The following is a 22038-nucleotide window of genomic DNA, read 5'->3' on the forward strand; positions in this document are numbered from 1 at the left end:
TTCTTCAGTTTGTAAAATCCTTGCTTAGTTGCATGTAAATCTGAGCTGTGCATGACATTACCTCCACCAGGCTTCACAGATGAGATAATGATCTTAGGAGCATCTGCAGTCCCTTTCTTCCAGAAAACCTTGTTCCGAAACTCTCTTACCACGTCTGTGTATTTACAAGCAAACTCTAATCAGACTTTTCTGTTATTTTTTCTAATCTCTAATCTTTGTATTTCTGATGTCTCTGTGTTCTGCAAGTTGTATATTTTTATACTCTCACTCCTGCGCTCCAGATGTGATTGGTGATAAAACTTAATTAATTTAAGGTTTACCTTGAAATCTCCAATAATGTTTGGTCATTAGCTGAAGACGATTTTCTTGCCTGACTTGGTCTTGTCTGCTTGGAAATTTACCTGGGTGTCTTTGTTCTTTAGTGTATCCCACATTGTGGTTGTTGGTATGCCTGATTTCTGTGCTGTGTGACTGATTGTTATTTTCTCTTCTTTATGCTTCAGATTCATTGTTTTTTGCTTCTCAACAGTTCTTTTGCATTTATCAACTCCAGGCACTGAGGTCCAAGTGAGACTAGCCCAGCAGGCTGGGGGTTAACACCCCTAATGAGCTGAATGTGGCTGAGGAAATGCTCTGCTCTGCCTCTGTGTGATAATAGGGCTCATCTATAGTATTTATGTCTCCTTCTGGGAAATGTGCCTCTTATTACTGCTGGTAATTGTGGTGTTATAATTTGTGAATGGCTGTCATTAATGAAACAGTCCACTCAGAGGCCAGCCCTCATTCAGAGCCTCAGAGAAGCCGATGACTCGTGGGCAGATGAAGTCACTGAGCAGAATTTACAACAACTCCGCTCCTAATTTCCAGGAAAGCTTTTTAGCATGTTTATGGGAAGAAACATTCCTGATTTTTGAAATTGTGGTGTGATGGGAAACTACAGTACAGAGCAGACAGTAACCACTCTGATAATAATTATGTAGTAATGTTAGTTTTTAATGTGGCCCTGTATAAAAGCTGTCTCAAAGGCCTGTCTTAGCCATCCAGTACTCAATTACGAGTACTCTCTAAGCTGTTTTTAAAGTTAAAAAAAACACTGATACACGGCTTAGAGGTGGCTTTTAAAAGGCTGATCCCAAAAAGAATTTACCTCACAGTCTTGAACAATTGCTGTTCCGTCCCTCTCACATAAGCACTTTTGCCAGGAAAGGGTTAATGAGCTGTGGTAGCTCAGGTGATGCTCATGGGATCTCTCTCTTTATTGGGTCCCGATGAATTCAAACACTGTCTGTAACTGGTGCAAAACCTGAGCCCCAGCTATGCTACTTCCTCTCTGCCAAAAATATTTTTACCCCAAATGCCGAGTTTGTTTTATTTCACACCAGCTATCTGGTTTCTATAACTGGAGTGCAGATGAGCTCTTCATACTGCCAGGCTGCGTGGGTCGGAGCACCCTAGGGTGGCAGGATGTCATGGTGGTATGGGTGTTGGCAAGCCAGAGGTGAAAGGTAACGAGTCTCTCATGGACTCGAGCGCAGACTCCCTATATGAGAGTTACCAGCAGAGTGGCAGGAGCTCTTGTGTTATGAGCAGTAGTCCTGGTGGGGCTGTGTGTCTGCAGGGTGTATTAACTCATAGATCGGCTTTCTGTGCGTCATCACTCTTACCAGGTTACAATCACCGTGCTCGCTGGATGATTACTGGAATGCCTTTCTGTCTAATTTCATTGCAAGGAAAAAACAAGTAATCACGTGCAAAAATGGCAAAGGACAGATCAAAACATCCACAGCAAACATGCAAAAATGTTTCTGAATGACTCTCCAGGACAGAAATTGACCAAAATGAGAGAAGTGCCACTTCAGGCAAGTTAAGGTTCCAGTGAGATGAAGCTACAGAACATACGACTCCTAGAACATAAAGAAGAGGTATTCAGTCTATCGAGCCTATTGTGTTGTTAGAATTTCATTGATGTCAGCATCTCATTCAGCCATGTCTTTAAGTGGGATAGGCTTCAACCAAATGGTTGCTTCTAGCAGTTTTCCACAGCCCCTTTGGTTCAAGTGTCTCTGCTCATTCTAAGACCTCTGCTGGGTTGGCTTTGCCCTTGAGATATGTAGTTTTTCGATCAGGTTCCCTCAGAGTCTTCTCTGTTCAGGACTAAAAATGCTCTCTTCCTTCAGCCTGTGAGTGTAAGACATTCCCTTAAGGCCCAGAATGCATCTCATGGGTCTTCTCTTCATCAATTCCAGAGTAGCAATATCTTTTGTGTCACAATGTGAATTGAACTGTACACAGTATTCTAAATGAAACCTTTTAGCACAGAACAGCACCTAAAGTATCAGCAGAGCAGTACAAATGATTCTGCTTCCTGCAATTACCTGAAAGCTGTTCCCTTAAGCTACACTGTAGGAGAGCATTGTAGAGCATTGAGCAAGTTCTCTCATTCTTTGCACATGGCTGTGGTATGAGTCAGGACAGGGCTGTGACTGCAAGCGGGGCATGACTGGGGTTTACCTGTGAAGGGATTCAAGGGGGACGTGGAGTATATTGGATGCAGACTGTGAGGGGAAAGTCACCAACTGTCAAACACCCTGCAAATTCCCTTTTCGAACTTCTCCTTATTCTTCTGTGGCAACAAGCCTGAGGATCAGGTAAACAGCTGTGAAAGATGCCTCACAGCCTTAGAAGCATGTTTTTCACTTGCCAGGATGCCAGCTGTCTCCATGGTGACCGAGTCTGAGTGCACAGGCAGGAGCAACAGTGGGTTTGCTTGTTTGTGAATCCAGCTGTCTGTCAGTATCACCGGAGCAAACACACAAACACACCACTGGTCCGAGCAGAGTAAGGTGTCTGCAGGGTGATGATAAATGCCTCTACATCTGTGTGTGTCAGCCTGGCTGTGCGTTTGAGCCTATGCACATTTGTGTGTCTCTTTGTGACTATTTTGTTTGTATGCAAGTTTTGAGGTTTTAAGAATTGTTAAATGAAAGGTTGAATGGATTGATTCCTGCTCATAGTGCTGTAAGTACGTAACTGATTGGTTCTAGAATCTCATCGAGCCATTTCTTGAGGAAGATAGACACCAGCATACTTGCCTTTTCTGTTGCTAAGCCTTTCCACTTTGAATATAAAGAAAAACCTCTTCTTCCCTATGCCCTATGAATCTGCTCACAATTGTTCACTTATGTCTTATTTCCTAGTTTCATTAGCAGTCCTTTAGAAGGACTTGGCAAATATCTTTCAGGAATTTGAACACCTGTGCGAAAATTGCTCGAAGTTTTCAAGAGAAGAGAAAAGGGGCTCAGATAGTGAAGGATTATTCTGAAGTCAGTCTTAATCCTTTCTCCAGGGATATACTGTGTTGTAACATGGTAAAGGAATTTGTGGTAGTTTTTGTCTAATTTTTACAATATTTCTTTCTTTTTAAATGAATAGTGATTCACTATACATCCCAGGATTTCGTTAATCTTTTTCATTCCCTAACTGATATCTCCTTCTCATGTTGTTTAATCAAGTAGGCTTGTTTATTCCAGACAGATTTGATATGTATAATCTGAACTGCTGCTTCCTGCATGCATTACTTTACAATTGTTGTCTAGGCTTAAATGTTCTTTGTCTGGTTTCTGCCAAGTCCTAAATAGCATCAGCATCTTGAAATACCTTCTTGCTGCTTGTGCACTCTCTGTGAATGAACACGCTCACTGTCCTGGAAAGAGTAGCAGTTTTGGCACCTGCACTGGCTCCTGAGCTTTTTTTTTCTTGTGTTGACCAAACACTTTTAGGCTTTTTCCTCTGGCTACAACAGGAGCCTTTGGCTGCAGAGTGAAAATTAATCTTTCATGTGGAACTGTAGCAAAATTGTTCCAGAAATTCAGATTTGCCATACTGCACGCTCTGTGGGTTTCCATCGCTGCTATTTATTAAACATACTTTTAAAATCACTGCTGTTTTATTTCCTCAAATGTTTCCTTCTGGTCTGTTTTTAAGCATCCAACACTCCTGTCAGACCAGTACAAGACTCTTAATTTATTGTTACCCTCTGGAAATGACATGTTCAGTACTTGGAAAGTGAATTGTCTTGGTAATTGAGACAGTATCAAAATAGGAGGATTAGCTAACACTGTAAAACAGTCAATACAATTTAAAAAAGATTTAGGTAAAATACAAGACTGAGCATGCACCTGGCAGTATAATATAAATAAGTGTAGAGTGTCATATGTAGAGTAGAAACAAACTACAAATACAAAATAGGGACAACTGAGATAGAAGAGGCTACTTATGAGAAAGACTTAGATTCTAATATTGACATCTTGTAGACAACCTGTGGCAGCAAGAGAAAGGAAAATAAATGTTGTGTTCCTTGCAGGACGTGTTAGAATCAATATTAAGAGCACTAGTCAATAATTCTTACTGAGATCAATGAGCTAAACTGGTGTATATACTGTAGTAGACAGTTTCACAGATGGTAACAAAATGCTATTAGCAAACATTGGAGAAGCTGCAAAGAACATCCAAGACCTAGACAACATCCACGGAATGAACCTACACCTGACAGATTGAGACACAAGTAACTGTTATTACTGTTATAATTTTACTATTAATAGTATTATAACTATATGCAGGTAATGTAGTGTATAAAGATACAAAATGCATAGGAAACACTGAACTTAAGATACTCATGAAAAAAACTCAGGATTTTATATAGATGCATATTTTTTTATCTACTAGACAATGGGGGAAACCAATAGAAAATGAAACAGAGTGTAGGATAAATACTGTAGTTAAAAACATGCAGTGTAGGAAAAAGTATATCCTCTTAGGATTTTATGGTTCAACACATTTTGACATATTTGATATTCACCTACTCACCAAGTCTACTAATAGTAGATAAAACTAAACGCATTTGACAAATAATGTCAAAATTCAACTTTTTCATTTTTGAAAAATCTGCTACTATTCAGTTTTTCTGTCTTCATCTCAGTTAAGAGTATACAGTATGTAGTATCAGGTGCACTAAACAAATGCAAATGATTAGTTGATCATCAGGAAGTGATTCCACCTGGATGTAAAATCAGAAACCTCATCAGTTTGGTCTTAAGCACTCAGGTTTGCTGTAATACATCCTGCCCAGATCAAAAGGAAATCTGTGACAGTCCTAGAGAAAGAATTGCTGTTGTTTATTTGTCTGGGAAGGTTTACAAAGTCATTTTGAAACATCATTTCAAAGTTCATCATTCCATGATAAGAAAGATGATCTACAATTGGAGAAAATTCAAGACTGTTGTCCATTTACCAGCAATGGCTGTCTTTCCAGGACCTGACCGTATGATGTGTGGTGCGTGTGAGAGTGGGGAGGTCTCAGGGTGAATGGGGTAGGTGTGAGAATCAGAGAATGGGGGGAACTGGGGATCTGTGGTGCCTGTGAGATAGCAGATGTCTCAGGGAGAGTGGGGTACATGTGGGGCTCAGAGAATGTTGGGTAGTAGAGTGGTTTGTGTTGTGTTTGAAGGAAAGGGATCTCCTGCCTCTGATGAGTTAAAATCTTAGGTGGAGGCTATGTGTGTTTGTTTATCCTCTTGACATTTCAGAGGCGGAAGAGAGGATTAATAAAAAGTGAGAGTGAGTCAATCCATTTGTTCTGGGATAAAATGTCTTCAGGTCTCGAGTGGCAATTACAGACCCAACCTACAAAAAGCCTACAGAATATTTTTTAAATGTAAATGTCTATATAAACAGTAAATCTCTCTCTTCAATTCCTTGTTATTCTTTCCCTTCCAATGATGTCCCTGTTTCAGTAAATTATAAGAATGAAAACTAATGTAATCAAAGTATTCTAGATTTTTAATTTCTTTCCAGACTCCCACAGTTTCAGGAAGGCAGTGATCACACCAGGGAGCCCCAGTCTAGTATGAGCATGGACTGTACATTGAAATGCTGGAGGAAAAGCAGTATGGAACCCCTGCTAGACTGGCAGAAGGGCGTGCTCTTGTTCGTAACCTTACTTGTCTTGTGTTTCACCCTGGTCAGCTGCTGGCAGGGCTGCTGCTCTGTGTCAGACACACTGCACTGGTTCCAGAGACTGGGGTGTATGACACTCACGTAACTGGTATCATACCGGAGTTCTGGGGGCTTGGTTTATCAGTTCACAGCATCTGACTGGCTCTGCATTTATATTAATAAATATATTTTTACACATATGCTTTACAAAAGTATCAAGATCCAAATAATAGTGGATTAATATATAGTTAATATATGATCACCTTTTCTCTGTTGATGCATTCAGATGGAAAACACAGGAAATTAAATCTCTTGATTTCTTTTTCTTCTTGTCTCCTCTGTAAATTGGAGGCACTCCTCCGCCTGACCCACTGTAACACAATCTGGGTGCTGGGACTGGAAAGCCCTGGGAGGAATTTTCCAATGCAGCTCCCAGACAGTGGGCTCAAGACTAATCCAGGCTCTGGGTTCAGTGCCAGTTCAAGTCTTAAGAGGATTTGCAGGATACATGCATCCTCTCTGGCCAGTCTCATTCACCAGCCTTGAGTAAATGCAGTCTAGACACCAACAACACCTCTTCTTTATTCACAAAGCAGTAATCCTGCCCATCTTCTCTAAAGCAAAACCTAGCCCACTCTCGCTAATGGAGCCTTTTATTCTAAACCATAGGTGATGTTACTGGTGGCTACATTTGTGGCACATGTCTGTGAAGAGACTGAAGTTTTTTTCTTGCACATTTGCATTCATTCATTCACTCACATGCTGCAAGGGTGAGAATATATTCCTTGGGGATTTGAATCTTCTTCATAAGGGCTGGACCTAGTTGATTGGAAGTATGAATGTTTAAATAGAAATTGATGATCATCTGTTTTCTTACAGAACATTCAGCATAGAATTTCGCAACCACAAAATGAATATTATTGGAAGACCAGCAGGTAATAGTTCAATGATTCCATAGGTGTTCACAAAGGAGGAAATTCATGATTTATTACAGGTCAAATGATCATCAAGCTTAGTTCTAAACCATTTTAACATATCACAGACTGAGGTTTAGAAGTCACTCAGAGAACTTTCAAATTGCTGATGGGAAACTTGGAAATGTCAGAATGAGAGAATTACTGACCAATTTCCCTCACCTCAATTACTTCTACCGTTATAGAATCAATTCTAATATTCCGATCAGGAGAACATATAAATGAAAACTCTTTTCACAGCACGGATTAAGAAGAGGTGGGTCATGCCTAACGATTACATTTCTTGGAGAAAATAGATATCTAAATAACAAGAAGTGATATACTGTATATCTTTATTCATATGACATAATTGACTTAATATACTGAGACTTCTAGAAAGCTTTTAATAAGATACCAGGTGCCAGACTGAGCTGGAAAATGACAGACAAATTTAAGTCAATGTGTGGTGAAAAATAAACTGAAGAGCAGTAAACAGAGGGTACTGGTAAGGGAACTGAAGTAACACTGAGGACAGTAGTGGGCTAACACAGTTCTATAACTCTTGACCTTGCTCATAGTATATCATTGATGAACGTAGATACCGGCAAAAGGAATACCAATCAAACTGACGGATTATGCAAAAACATTTGGAGCTACAAATAGCATAACAACAGTACAAACAATACAAAAGAAGTTAAAATCTGAGAAGGTGGACACCTTGCAAATTGATAAACACAGGGCTTAGATACAGGAAGCATTTCAAATGTCAGATGGATCATTCTGATCTCAAAGAAACAATACACCAGATCTAGAAGTTCAATTACAGTACCTCAGTTACTACATGGGACTAATAAACATGGTCAGAAGAATGCTTGACTATACTGCTTATAATGTAGAATTATTCAGTATCCAGTGTATTCTATACACAGTATGTATTGTGTTCAGATTTGGTCACCATTTTACAAGAAAAATAGTCCTGCTATAGGTCGCGTTAGACCAGTAAGAGGTACTATCTTCTTTGGACTAGGATTTTCAAAACCATGGTTCTGATGATGGTCTGGTTAATCTGTGGTCATTAAAGACCCCATGAAACTGGTCAGAAAATGTGGGATATCCTGGCTAAAATCCTGTCTGGCAATCTGGTCTTTTCAATCTTTTAATTAAATCTCCCCTGTAATTTAAATAGTGAAATAAAAATGTTTCCATGCGATCTGCTGAGTAGTAAGCTGCTGTAGAACGAATACTACTTCTCACCAAGGTGTGTGCTGCACTTCAGTGATGGATGTATTGAGTTCCTCTGTGGTGTGTAAAGTGCTCTGAGATCTCTTGCTCTTTTGTGCTCTTGTTCCACTGATGGCACCTCAATACATCTCATGATTACTGCATCTCTGAAGCATGGAGTTTAAGGGCCTTTCCAGCTGGACATTAAGATGTTTGAGCGCATACTGCACCCCACCAAAGCTCCATCAAGAGCCCTCTTCAGTTTTCAGTTCACAAACTATCACCTATCACCCATCTTCAGCAAGACAGCGCACATCCTCAAGGCCTGCATACAAAGCACATCAAAGGTCTCTTGGACATAATTCAAACCTTCAGCACAAACCTTCTTTCTACCCCCTCTGACTCCTCCCTCAGGTTCACCACCATCTCTGTGGCTCAGACACTCTTTCCCACCTCTGACTCCTCACTTCAGTCTCCTCCTCCATTTCTCTGAGGCAACAGAACTGCCTGGTCCCACAGGCGAGACAAACATTCAGGCCCACTTGGACACTCTCCACATGTAGGGACAAAGGAAGAGGGGATCCCTGGGAGAATACTCCTTTGATCAGGAGTCGGTGTGTGTTTGCCACGTTCCACTGTGTATTTGCTGTGAGGTGTCTGTGTTTGTTCCCTATGCTGACCTCCCTGTCTCTCAGGGTGGGCACAACTCCCAGAGCCCAGCTGTTCGGCCCTTACCTGTCACAGCTATGCCACAGCTCTCTCACCACACTCACGAGAGCTGTCACCACTGGGTCTTCACTCAAGCCCTCATTTAATCATATTCATCCCAAATGTGAGTCACACCACTGTTTACTTAGAAACAACAAAAGCTGTCAATCTGAATTGCAAAGGTGAGCGTTTGCAGGCCACTCAGGACTCATTCAGAAAACATTTCCCACTATTCTTATTCCAGTGTTTGCAACTAATAGTACAACAGCCCAGTGAAGCCATTTGAGTCTGATATATGTTTCTAGATGATCATTCAAGGATCCTTGTGGGAGGGAGTTCAAAGATGTCTTTTTGTAGCTCCATTGCACTTTGCTTCTCCTATTTTTGCTAATGTGATTCCTGTTTCATTAGCCTGTTGGAAGGGAGGGTGTGCTTGTGAGGGTGGCTGTGTGCTTGTGAGTCACAAAAAAGCTACAAACATGCAGTTTCTGTTTAATAGAGCTTTCCTGATGAATATGACCTCAAGTCAAACAGAGTCCTGTGCTGTCTAACACTTAAAAATTATATTTCTTAATCTTGCTCCAATGCATAAAAACATCAGAAAAGTTAGAAATGATAGGGGGACATCAGTGCATGTGGCTGATTTGGAATTTAGTAGTTAAATGAACTAAGGATCTCATGCAGCTGTTTTTTTAAAGAAAGTCAAAGTATTAGCTTTAACTACACAGATGACTAGAAGGGCTGAGTGGTTGTAATCATTCTGTTTTTATTTCTACTCTCTGTCTTTTATCCAGTTTGAAATCTATAGTGACAGCACATGTAAGTGAAGAATGATTCCCTTTTGCCCCATTTTCTTTCCCTTTTCCACAATTTTGGAAAATTGGAAATCATTTAGTATTACAAATGTAGCCCTTTTTGAACAGAAACAAACATCGCCGACAGTGGTTCTGATCATTTTTAACGCGCCATTTCTGGTACACCAGTGTTATAACCGCTTTCCGGTCGTGATGATCCAAGTGTTCCCTTCTTCTGAGAGGATCACCAGTTCATGGAGCCAGTGCACATCTCGCTCAGCACGTCATTTCTGGAAATCCTTGTTTGGGCTGCAGGCTCTCCACTTATTCAGGCTCCTTGAGGCCTGCACACAAAGCACATCAAAGACCCACAGGTTGAGACACGAGCCCACGGGCTTTTTATCTCCGATGGAGCTGTGTGTGTTTTATGAATACTTCTCTTTTTCCGGGTGAAAAGGACATGCCCCCGTAATAACCAGTAATATCTCTGTGAATTTTTTCAGCCCACTGCCTCATTTTTAGCAGTGGCCTGCTATCAAGTCTGGACTGGCTCCACAGACCACAGGAGCCCCAGTGATTAGTTAACCTCTGGAAAGGGTGTCTAAACAGCACAGTGTGTCAGTGCACAGTATTGAGTGACAGTCCACTGTTTCACTTCAGTTCCTGTGACAGAGCAACATTACAGGCTGGACAGGCTGAATGTCCTCCTCTCGTTTGTAACCATTAAGAACATTTACCAAAGACAGGCTGCTTCTTATCCATCTGTTTCTTGTAAGAAACCATGAAGAATTTTTTTCTCCAACTTGGTCACAATCTATATAAAGTTCATATTTATCCAGCCATCCATTTCATAACTGTTTCTTCCAATTCAGGGCCACAGAGGAGCCACAGCCTGTTCCGTCAGGTTCAAGGCAGGATACACCCTGGATGTAATGCCAGTCCATCGCAGGGCATACACAGGGCACACCTGGAACAACAACACACTCCCCACTCACCCCAGGGCCAATTTTCCCACTAGCCAATTAACTTACCAGTATGCTGACCCACACTTCCAGGACAATCCTTCACCTCTGTCTCTGTCTCTATCCTTTTACAGAGACACACAGCTCCAGGCAGTCCCTCACATCTGTCTCTGTTTCTGTCGATCCACAGAGACACACAGCCCCAGGGCGGTCCCTCACCTTCGTCTCTGTCTCTGTCCATCCATAGAGACACACAGCTCCAGGACAGTCTCTCATGAGGAGGAATGGGGCTGTCAGGCTGCCTCACTGAGACCTCATAGTTAATAACATTTGACCTTTCAAGCTTGTTTGCTGTCACTAACTTTGTAACTCTGCGCTCTTCTGCAACATGCACAGAGCTGCCGTGTGTGCTGTGAAGAGCTGGACAGGCCTTCTTTCTTTAGCCAGGCGGAGCAGCTGGAATACAGTAAACACCCCTAGCTGGACATACATAGAAATCACACACTGAAGAGATGCAGAGATGCTGATTGTCTCTGTACATAAGCACAGATCTGACATAATATCAAGTAGCCCTGCAGGGAGAATGTTTCAAAGGCAAGATGAATGAGAAAACAGTCCATTAAGCTTATACAAATGCTTCCAACTTAATTGAAGTCATTTGTGAGCAGCGTACCCACATGGTGCAGTACACCATGATGCCAGGCTTTGTGAGGCTATATAAAGGCTATATCTAATTGGGCTGCTGGAAGGAATTAGGGCTTAATAAGCCATAGCAGCTCTAATGAATGTGTTCTGAGTGCAGAGGTGCCAAGAAGCAGCTGCTTCAGTCACAACCCACGTCACAGGCAGGGCAGAGAGTCTTAATAGTTCCAGAATCAACCCAGTCCATTAGTTCAGTGCTCATCTGCCATCTCTCTCTCTCTGTTGCTGAAAGAAACATTCTGTCCCCACAGAACAGGCAATATACAACAAACACACTTCACTAGAAGAACCCTAACAGTCAATACCATCACAATCCACCCATAATATCATTGCAGAGTAAGGAAATAAAGTGGAATTAGTCCAGACGTGTTTTCTATACTGAGATGATTTTATGGATCCATGTGAAACAACAAAACAACAACAAAAACAAAACATTCACTGACTCCGAAGTTAACAAAAAGTCCTGGTCTCGCGGTTTGTGGAGATCATCAGCACAACACATTGAGCTGTAGAGTCATACAGAAAAAGAAAAAGACAAGTGTTAACTACAGGTACATTCATCTCATTTTACATGACCCTGTGATTTGCATGTTTCCAAAGGTTTGCATGTGAACTCTTCTTTCACGTACACTCACATCTCTGAAGAACAGTCATTCTCTCCTAAGGGCTCAAAAGGAATTAAGTGAAGGTCCCCAGGAGCTGCCCGGCATTCAAGTCCAAAGAAAAGGACTTTCTGAGAAAGTTACCTAAGACTTTACAAGGACAAGATCAAGACAGAACATTCCATTGTAGTGGGTCACTCTTTATTGCTTAGTAGTACAAACACTGGAAATTCACTTTGTAACCTGCTTTTTAAATTGATTTTGAGCACTGAAATTGTGACCAGTTAGGTGACTATTAGGCTTTTTGGTATTTGGTATGATCTTCTTTGTTTGATCAGTTGCAGTACAGTAAAAGATTTGCTGTACAGATACAAGTATTCCCATTTTAATGCGTCCTTGTGCACCAGCCAGTGCTTGTGTTTTTGACTCATTATGATGAAGTGGAGAAAGGCAAGGGATCATTTCAGAACAGTGGAGTACACCGGGGGTAAAATGATTGACCAGAACAAGAGGGCAGCCCCATGTGAGGGCATAGCAGATGCTCCAGGAAAGGAGAGGACAGCAGTAAATAAGGCTGCTGGGGGAACACCCTACACTGGTCCTTCAGTGTCCCTGAACTTGTTACTCACATACCTCACGACATGTTTTCTTCTTTGCTGTCAATTTCCTTCTAACTATTTTCTACAAGGTGTTTAATACTTGTATTTCAAGAGTTCAGTTATTTATGCTATAACGCCCACTTCTCCACTTTATAGAAAATAAAGCCTAGCAACTAAAATGTTACAGAGAGAAATTCTCAAAGGCTGAGATAAGCAGAAGAAAGACACGCCTGGAGCAACAGCTGTACATAAGCACAGAAACAACAAACCCTTCTCCTCAGTCAGGATGAACAGCTGTCAATACCCTTCTCCTCAGTCACAGTCTGCACAGCTGTCAACACCCTTCTCCTCAGTCACAGTCTGCACAGCTGTCAACACCCTTCTCCTCAGTCACAGTCTGCACAGCTGTCAGCACCCTTCTCCTCAGCCCCAGTCTGCACAGCTGTCAACACCCTTCTCCTCAGTCACAGTCTGCACAGCTGTCAACACCCTTCTCCTCAGTCACAGTCTGCACAGCTGTCAACACCCTTCTCCTCAGTCACAGTCTGCACAGCTGTCAACATCCTTCTCCTCAGTCACAGTCTGCACAGCTGTCAATACCCTTCTCCTCAGTCACAGTCTGCACAGCTGTCAACACCCTTCTCCTCAGTCACAGTCTGCAGAGCGTCAACAATCTTCTCCTCAGTCCCAGTCTGCACAGCTGTCAACACCCTTCTCCTCAGTCAAAGTCTGCACAGCGTCAACAATCTTCTCCTCAGTCACAGTCTGCACAGCTGTCAACACCCTTCTCCTCAGTTACAGTCTGTACAGCTGTCAATACCCTTCTCCTCAGTCCCAGTCTGCACAGCTGTCAACACCCTTCTCCTCAGTCACAGTCTGCACAGCGTCAACAATCTTCTCCTCAGTCACAGTCTGCACAGCGTCAACACCCTTCTCCTCAGTCCCAGTCTGCACAGCTGTCAACACCCTTCTCCTCAGTTACAGTCTGCACAGCTGTCAACACCCTTCTCCTCAGTCACAGTCTGCACAGCGTCAACAATCTTCTCCTCAGTCACAGTCTGCACAGCTGTCAACACCCTTCTCCTCAGTCACAGTCTGCACAGCTGTCACTTTTAACCCCCTGCACACCATTTCAGGGACTGTGCCTCTGTGAGCTGGTGGAAGCCTCAACCTCCTCCAGTAAATTAGGAGCACGGATCTTAGGAGGTTTCTTCAGCTGCTCTGTGTGACTTTCTCTAGAAGTGCATTGTATGGCTTGGGCCTTTGGGGCCATTGTTCAATGATTCCCCAATTCAAACCTGGGACTTACACCTTCCACACTACATACAGTGTGTATGTAGCCATAATTTATTGTTTATCGCTGAAAGCTGTAGGAGCTGTGTCACGAGCCCAGGGCTGTCACTCAGTGTGGGGCAAAAGTTTATTCTAATGTTTCCGGCAGTTACAAACGTAGAAGCTTTTTGTGTTCATATGTTTTTTAGGCCTTATTAACTGGTAATTATTTTTGCAATGTGGTGCGGTGTGTAAGAGGACTGTTTTTTAACTTTATACTGTATTTGAAAGCCTGGAAAGTTGAATGCAAAACACGTTCACGTTGCAAAGCTTTGTAATGACTGAATATAGAGTGATTTTAACTGAACAGGCTTTGCCAGGGGAATGTTTACTATCAGAATCAGACTGAATTGTATTGCATGGCTGTTCTCCTGGTTACAATGCTTACAATGAAACACAGCCTGTGTACTCTTACTGAGAAGCGCAGCCCTGTCAACGACTGCGGCTGCTCGCCTGTGTCTGAGGAACCTGTGGCACTCACACTCGCTCTCCGCAACCAAGCAAACACGTCCTCGCACCAGATTGTCACAGAAACAGACAAGGGGGCAGGATGTTGGCGTTTCTTTAATAAAGTGTTTATCACAAGACAAACAGGTACAGCAGGTGTCTGGGAAGCAGTCAAAGGCTCTCCTGGAGCAGAGGAAAGGTGGAGTCCCTGTGCCAGCCCTGCCCGGCCGTGGAGATTCTGGGATTCCTGCAGCACCTGCGCAGTAACAGAACACAGCACACACTGACACATGGGCAGAGGGAAGGTCTTCTTCTGTTTCCATGACAGCCTTCACCAGCTTTGTCATCATGCTTCATAATGTCCCAACATTCTTGGTCTAAAATGGCTTGATATGGTTGGCTTAAATTACTAAGCATTTGAATGCAAAACATTTTTGATTCATTAATACGTATTAGAGTTAGTGTTAGTCTCCTATGGAGACTTTTAAAGCTTTTCTTTCATAGCACAATTTGCTTTTTTGTGAAAGTAATTCTAAAAGTCTGAAGGTATGAATCCAGAAAGAGATATCACAGATGTGAAAAAGTGTGTGGTTGCTTTTTTAATGGAGCAATGTGTTACACCTACCACACCAGCAACATTAGAGACTACACTAAGCCCAATTTCTGCTTTAAACTTTTACAATAATTTTTAAAAAGTGTGGAGAACAGTTTCACTGGAACAAATAGCTTAGAAAGATATTTTCACTGTACATAATTTAAAATAGCAGCGGTAGAAATGCTGTGAGTGAGTGAGAGGGGCACGCCGCACGCGGTTAAATCCCTTACCGCCACAGGGAGGGAAAGACCGGTGCTGAAGTACAGTCTCTGGCCTGTTTCACTGCAGCGTTCGTTGCTCTCTGTGTCGGTGATGTTCTTGTCCCTTTGTGCGTCTCAGTCCGTGCAGCAGGAAGCGCCTCACAGCACAGTCTGGCTCCGTGTCCGTCGAAACGAAGCGGGCGCTTTTTCGCCCGTGGAACTACCCGACCGCATGCGCTTGATACTGGCGAGGTGCTTCTTTATCAGGCTTTGGAATCGTGTTTTCTCCGGCTTGTGGCAAGGAGTGAGCGAAAGAGAGTTAGAGGGAGTTGCAGGGTGGGAAGAAGTGGCTTTGCAGATGGCGTCCCAGGACACCGAGCGGCTGGACCGAATGGGTTGTAAAGTGGGTTCCTGCAGCCCGGTTGGAGGCTGCTCAGAGACGCCAACAGGGGAGGAGCGGCTCCGGGAAAGCGAGTTGCTCTTTTTTCGGTGGGACAGCAGCGAGCGGATGTCCTGGGGGTCTTGTTCGAAGAAGAGGGACTCCTTTCTGCGGATGTTCGGGCTCTCACCCAGAGCTAGGAAGCCGTAGGGGGTGGTGATCTTGGCGAGGTGCGGTAGAGAGAGGGCGGCGCGGGTCGCCGGGTCGGAGTGGTCGGCAGCTCTTTCCAGATCCTGTGTGAAGAGAGACCCGTCAGTAGACGGGAGGAAGGCTTTCTTGCACAGAGCTTCTCTGCGGGCCACTGCCTCTCTCCGGCTGCTACAGGGCTCAGGCGAGGCACAGCTGGGTTTAGCGCCACAGGTAACCTGCAGTTCCTGCGCGCACCCGGGCTGCCCTCCATCCCCGGGATTAACGTGTACAAAGATGTGATCCACCTCCAGCGAAGGGATGAAGAACTGGGGGATGCGGTCCGGCGTGACCATGACGCTGAAGATGTCTCTGTTGCGGGCCAGCGGTCTGTCCTGGGTGGAACTCTTGCTGGGCTTGAGGTTGGTCCAGGTGAGCACATTGTCGAGCGCAGTGCGCAGAGAAAGGCTGGAGCTGGCGGACAGCATGCTGAGCTGCTCTCTCCGTCTGCGGCAGAGGGGCTTCCTGGGATTCTTATAGCGAGCCCCCGGGGCCAGAGCCGCCCCGAGGGAATGACATCACTGCCACAGGCGGGAACTGCGGGCTGCCTGCGGATTCGCTGCACCGAGTGTTATAAAATTATCCACAGCTCGACTCATCTAGCGCTTTTTGAAAAGTTAGTTGATAGCGAGGAATATGAGCACTTGTGTGCCATGTTTACTAATACACTGTGTTATGCAGATCGCTGCCTGTTCTTTGGGGAGTTCTTCTGGCGTGTTTTAGCACCAAGCCCCGGCAGACAGCGCCCAGTGTGTCCACTGCAAAAGGAACAGGAAAAGACGAGAGAAAGATTTAAGATAAGATAAGATCACTTTATTGGCCATATACAATTTCTTGCATTAGGAATTTGTCTTTTCGCATACCCCAGTTTGCTCTCCATGAGACACACAGGCACGCAGACAGGAACAAAGAACATTTGGGAAAAGAGAGGAAATGAGGGCGAATGGAGAAAGTCAAGCAGAGCCGGAGAAAAAGAGAAAAGTGAGGGAGGGAGAAACGTGCGTGCGAGAGGCTGTTTAAATGAAAATCAGATCTGACGCTTCAAATAAAGGTTTCGCTGTCAAAACACGACCATCAAAAAAGCGTTACCGACGGTGTTTTTCTCCTACTGTACAGTACCTCATAATAATAACTACAGTATATCCGAACTACAGTATATTGAAATTATTGAAATAATTATATTGTACTATCACTGTGCAGAAAAATGGGCAGCAAACTGTACTGTAGCTGCGTAGTTAACTGTGCAGTAAACTTATCATAGTTGTGAGGTAAAGAGAAGTAAAATCTACTGTAGCTGTGCAGTAAATTATAAATTAACTGTTGTGTATTGTGTAGTCAACTCTAGCTGTTAGTAATCAGTGTAGTAAACTCTAATGTAGCTGTGCAGTAAACTGTACTGCAGCTGTGTAGGAAATTGTGTAGTAAACTATAATGTAGCTTAGTCTTCAACTGTGCAGTTATATACAGTAATACTATACCTATATAGTAAACTGTGATGGTAACTTTACTTCAGCTGTGCAGTAAACTGTTCAGTACACCATGTGTACAGTCAGCTGTGTGAACATGTATGCCTTTGAAAGCAAGCCTCGTGTGGGTGTGCCTTTAGTCCACGCTGTTCAGAGTCCTGACATGAGGCATCAGTCGACAGAGGTACTAAACCATACAGATAGACTTCTGGACATAATTTCCGGCATGAGACCAGAGAAGAGCATCCAGATACATTCTTATTTTAAAGGAATGTCCTACATTGACAGGCTGGAGGACCTGCGGCTTTTTATTCATGAACAGAAAAGATAACAAGAGGACGTGATACAAGTATTTAAAATCATTAACAGCACTGACAAAGCCAGCTCTGCAAATTTCTTCTGAATGCAGAACACGATCCTGAGGACACCAGTAGAAACAACTTGTGGAAGTACCTTTCAAACTGAGAATGGAAGGTGTACACTAAGGGTTGTGGGAGTGTGGGACAAGCTGCCCAGCCATGTTATTGAAACTGATGTACTGGCTTCTTTCAAGAAACAGCTGAATGAGATTCCTGGTTCAATTAACTTCGAACTACCTAACAGGCTGCAGAAGATGGACCAAATGGCCTAATCTCATTAGTAACTATTTCAATGTTCTTATTCCCACATGGCACACATCTGATGGGCTATATTCCAGGGTGCAGATGAAGCATTGTAAAGAACCACAACCAGTGTGGGCTGGGGCACTGGAGCAGCAGCTGGGTCCAGGCAGCTCGTCACACCATGCTCTGTATGCCTCAGGATTCTTGTTCTGTATTGGGAAACAAGTAAAAAAACATTTGAGATGGTCCAGCTCACTCATCTCTTCTGAAATTGTCCCAGTTTCCCTTCTTTCTCTGCCTATTTTCCCTCTTCAATATCCATTTGCCTCCCTCAGGCAGGAGCGATTAAAGGCCATTAGTGAGTCACTCTGCACATTGGCCATTTTCAATGACTCTTCAAAGAGCATTTTCTTGCAGCCAATTTCATGCTCTCTTGGTGCCTTTTAAAACATATTGAAATCTATTAAAATATATGGTGCATTTCATAGTTTCAAATCAGATGATTTTGGCTACAATTATTTCAAGCTCTCAGACTGGTGAAGATGCGACCTATGTGGTTTTACACTCTTTAAAGGCTCAGATATTTGAAATATAGAATTTTATTTGAAATGTTATGTAAAATTAAAATTAGGATTATGAGTCATGTTATGTTTTCACCCTCCTGAGGGAGAGCCCACAGTGCACTCTGTTGGTGAGTAATAATAATAATAATAATAATAATAATAATAATAATAATAATAATAATAATAATAATAATAATAATTGCTTACACTTATATAGCGCTTTTCTGGACACTCCACTCAAAGCGCTTTACATCAAATGGTAATATACTCAGGTCCAAGATCAGAAGGCTGCTTATTTCTGATGAGCTTCACGGTCCACTGTAGGCAGTACACACTGGAAAATAGTTAATACTGTGATGAAGACTAGAACATATCAGTAAGACTGCAGACTAGCTGAATGAAACTCTTGAAAATACTGCTTTCAAAAACACACCTAACCCTAACTCAGAGCTGCAGTCTGTGTATGAAGTGCATATCCAAGTGCTCCTGAAGGAGTTGAATAGGTCAACTACTGGTCTATTGTCATTCTTTGGTTGTAGAGATCTTAGGCCTTACAAAAATGGAGTTCTGTTTCCCAGTTCCAGGTGCTAACTAGATAAGGGCCAGGGTACTGAATGACAGAAGCCTGTGTGCACTGCAGCCTGATTGAGGCCAGAGGTTAACACTCAAAAGCAGCACTGGTTTATGCCCCAGAGCCATGTCTGTAGTTGAACCATGGGGTACATAGACATTCAAGGACTTCTTTAGGAACCTAATGAGTGTCACTACTTTGAAAAGCTCTTTGAATAGACAAAGAATTAAACACAAGGCAGCTCATCCTGATGGTGAACAATTGCTTCATTCAGGAGTGAAGGCAGACATGAGATGAGAGAGAACAGGAGTGTTTGGACAAGTCCCTGCTCTCTTCTGCTTGGAGCAGAAACTAAATCTAAACAACAGTGACCTCTTGCGGATAAATGGTTGTACTGCATTTCCTCCCTTGCCTGAGATAGCACAGGTGCTGCTCACGTAGCACAATAAATAGATCAATCTTTAGGTAGGTTAGAAGTCAACACAAATGTAACACAAATCGAGAATGTAAAGCACAGCTCATCTTTTTGTTCTAAGATAATTGAGCCGATTGTTCAAAATCCGAAGAGAGATTGCCAGATCTTTGCTCCAGATTCAAAGCTACTATTCGAAGTCCGGGCTGTGGGAGTGTTAACAGTATATTTTTTTTATTCCAGCTGGAGTACTTAATTAATCTACAGTAATTATTTAGGTTATTGGGTTGATTCTTTACACATTTTACATGATCTTTTTGTGAAAAGACTTTGAAAGACAAAGACTGTCTAGACCTTGCAATAATTAAACTGCAGAGCATTAATACTAGGCAAAAAGGAGCTCACAGAAGGTGAAGGTGTTAATTAAAGAGTAACTGCAGTCCCAATTTCTCAGACTGGTTATTAAATCTCAGTAACAAAATACATTTATTAATGTTATAGAAAAAAGTTACTTGTGAAAGTACTGTACTGTATGGTCGCTGTGGGGGTGCCGAGCTAGGTGTCATGGGACCTTATCAGTTCATTGTTCACTCTCCGGCTCTCCCTCTTCCTCCCTTGGTCTGGCTAAAACTGGCTCAGTGACTCCTCACACCTCCAAGTCTCGATACCTAACTGTTCCTGCTAGGCGGTATTCATTGGGACAACTGCAGTCGCCCCCCCCTTGAGTAAGAGGCAACATTGACACCACCCTGGAAATCAACATAACCTAATCACTCCCAGCCTTTTACTGCCTCAATAGTCTACATCCTGCAACACTAATTTAGCCAGCAGCCATATCACCCTGCAACTCACAACTGGCAACCCACTGAAGCTAAGCAGGTGTGAGCCTGGTCAGTACCTGGATGAGAGACCTCCTGGGAAAAACTAGGTTGCTGCTGGAAGAGGTGTTAGTGGGGCCAGCAGGGGGCGCTCACCCTGTGGTCCATGTGGGTCCTAATGCCCCAGTATAGTGATGGGGACACTATACTGTAAACAGGCGCCGTCCTTCGGATGAGACGTAAAACCAAGGTCCTGACTCTCTGTGGTCATTAAAAATCCCAGGGCGCTTCTCGAAAAGAGTAGGGGTGTAACCCTGGTGTCCTGGCCAAATTTCCAATTGGCCCTTACCAATCATGGCCTCCTAATACTCCCCCTCTATGAATTGGCTACATTACTCTGCTCTCCTCCCCACTAATAGCTGATGTGTGGTGAGCGTTCTGGCGCACTATGGCTGCCGTCGCATCATCCAGGTGGATGCTACACATTGGTGGTGGTGGAGGAGAGTCCCCATTACATGTAAAGCGCTTTGAGTGGAGTGTTCAGAAAAGCGCTATATAAGTGTAAGCAATTATTATTATTATTATTAATCAACACAACCCAATCAATCCCCGCCTGTGACTGCCTCAATGGCCACATCCTGCGACATAAATGAACGATAAGGATCTGTCCAGGTGTACTACAGATTAGTTGCTATATTGGCTTAACCTGCCTGTTATGGAAGGAATAAAATCCTGTCTATAACAGATTGTCAGCAGTGCTTAGTGCCATGCAACTACTGTTGGAGCTACATTATTCTCCAGTCATTAGCTGTTAAATCCTCTCTTCCGTAATGGAATTCTAACAAAATTATAACAGAAATTTGGGAGGAAGATTGGGAGAAGATGGTCAGAAGTATGCAAGATTGGGTAGATCCTAAACCTGCACACTTCTGCCCGCCTGCGTACAGTACATGTATCTCGCACCTGGAACTTCCTGTAGTCCAGCTCTCTCATATGGAGCACCTCTGCTCAGAATTCTGCATCTCGCTTTGTTGAACACAGGCCTGTCTTGCATTCGACATTCTCAAGACCATACTTTTATCACATTCATCCAGGAGCAGAGTCCCTCTCACTTCACACCCAGCACCTGGGGCTAGGCAGCTACAGAAATGGCTTCCCTCCATCATTTACCTTTCCTTCTCTGGTGTCCAACTGGTGGTTGATACTGGCCTTCGCCTCTTCCCCTCCCAAGCCTCCAACCTCATAATGTATGTCGCCTTTTGTAGGATACAGCTCACAATTTGCTCTAATTCAGCTAAATTCTACAAGTATGAGCTCTCTTCCATCTTCAGCGTCAGACTACACTTCTGGTATCTCTTTCTGTTTTGGCAGTGTGGGAGTGGGAGGAGCCGCGTTGAGCACCGGTAAAAGTCGATGTCCCGTCTCTGAGGGCACCAGTGTGAAGTTAGTGAAACCCCCCCCCCCCAAAATCAAACAAAAAGAAAAATAGAAAAATGTGCTGCTGTGTAACATGGGGACCAGACAGGATTAACCCTACTTAATGGGGTCCAGTCTGGGAGAGCAGGCAGGGAGCGCAAGGCCAAACAAAAAACTAAACAAGATAAACAGGGTCAGTCTTTCTTTCCCAGTAGAGATGCACGATGGGACAGGCAAAAAGAAAATAAAAAGAAGAAGAACGGCCTTATGCACGGTTGTAATCCCCTCTGGGACTACCGGTAGAAGTTCCTCCCCTTCCGGGGGTGCCCTGCTCGTGTTCAGTGTGGTGTTCCGTGTGTCTTCAAAGAGCCCTCACGGCTGTGGCTCTTCCTTGAACAGTCAGTACAGCTGTTACAAAGGCAATGCGTTGGCCTTCATCCAGGGCTCAGCCTCCAC

The 22038-nt window shown here is 43.4% G+C and overlaps 1 protein-coding gene across 1 annotated transcript; it reads right to left on the reverse strand.

Annotated features, from left to right (window-relative positions):
* Nucleotides 1-14418: 14418 nt before the first annotated feature.
* On the reverse strand, nucleotides 14419-16311 carry LOC148678221 (uncharacterized). Its single transcript, XM_088632667.1, has 2 exons — nucleotides 15140-16311; nucleotides 14419-14570 (listed from the first exon to the last, which is right to left on the reverse strand). The coding sequence occupies exon 1, from the start codon at nucleotides 16160-16162 to the stop codon at nucleotides 15269-15271; it is 894 nt and encodes a 297-aa protein (XP_088488793.1). The 5' UTR covers nucleotides 16163-16311; the 3' UTR covers nucleotides 14419-14570; nucleotides 15140-15268.
* Nucleotides 16312-22038: the final 5727 nt, after the last annotated feature.

This window comes from Lepisosteus platostomus, chromosome 1 (genome assembly GCF_059453375.1).
Source record: "Lepisosteus platostomus isolate fLepPlt1 chromosome 1, fLepPlt1.hap1, whole genome shotgun sequence".
Classification (NCBI taxonomy): domain Eukaryota; kingdom Metazoa; phylum Chordata; class Actinopteri; order Semionotiformes; family Lepisosteidae; genus Lepisosteus; species Lepisosteus platostomus.

What these genes read in the sequence shown, in the direction of transcription:
- LOC148678221 (XM_088632667.1), bottom strand. Translation starts at nt 16,162, where the DNA reads ATGCTGTCCGCCAGCTCCAGCCTTTCTCTGCGCACTGCGCTCGACAAT.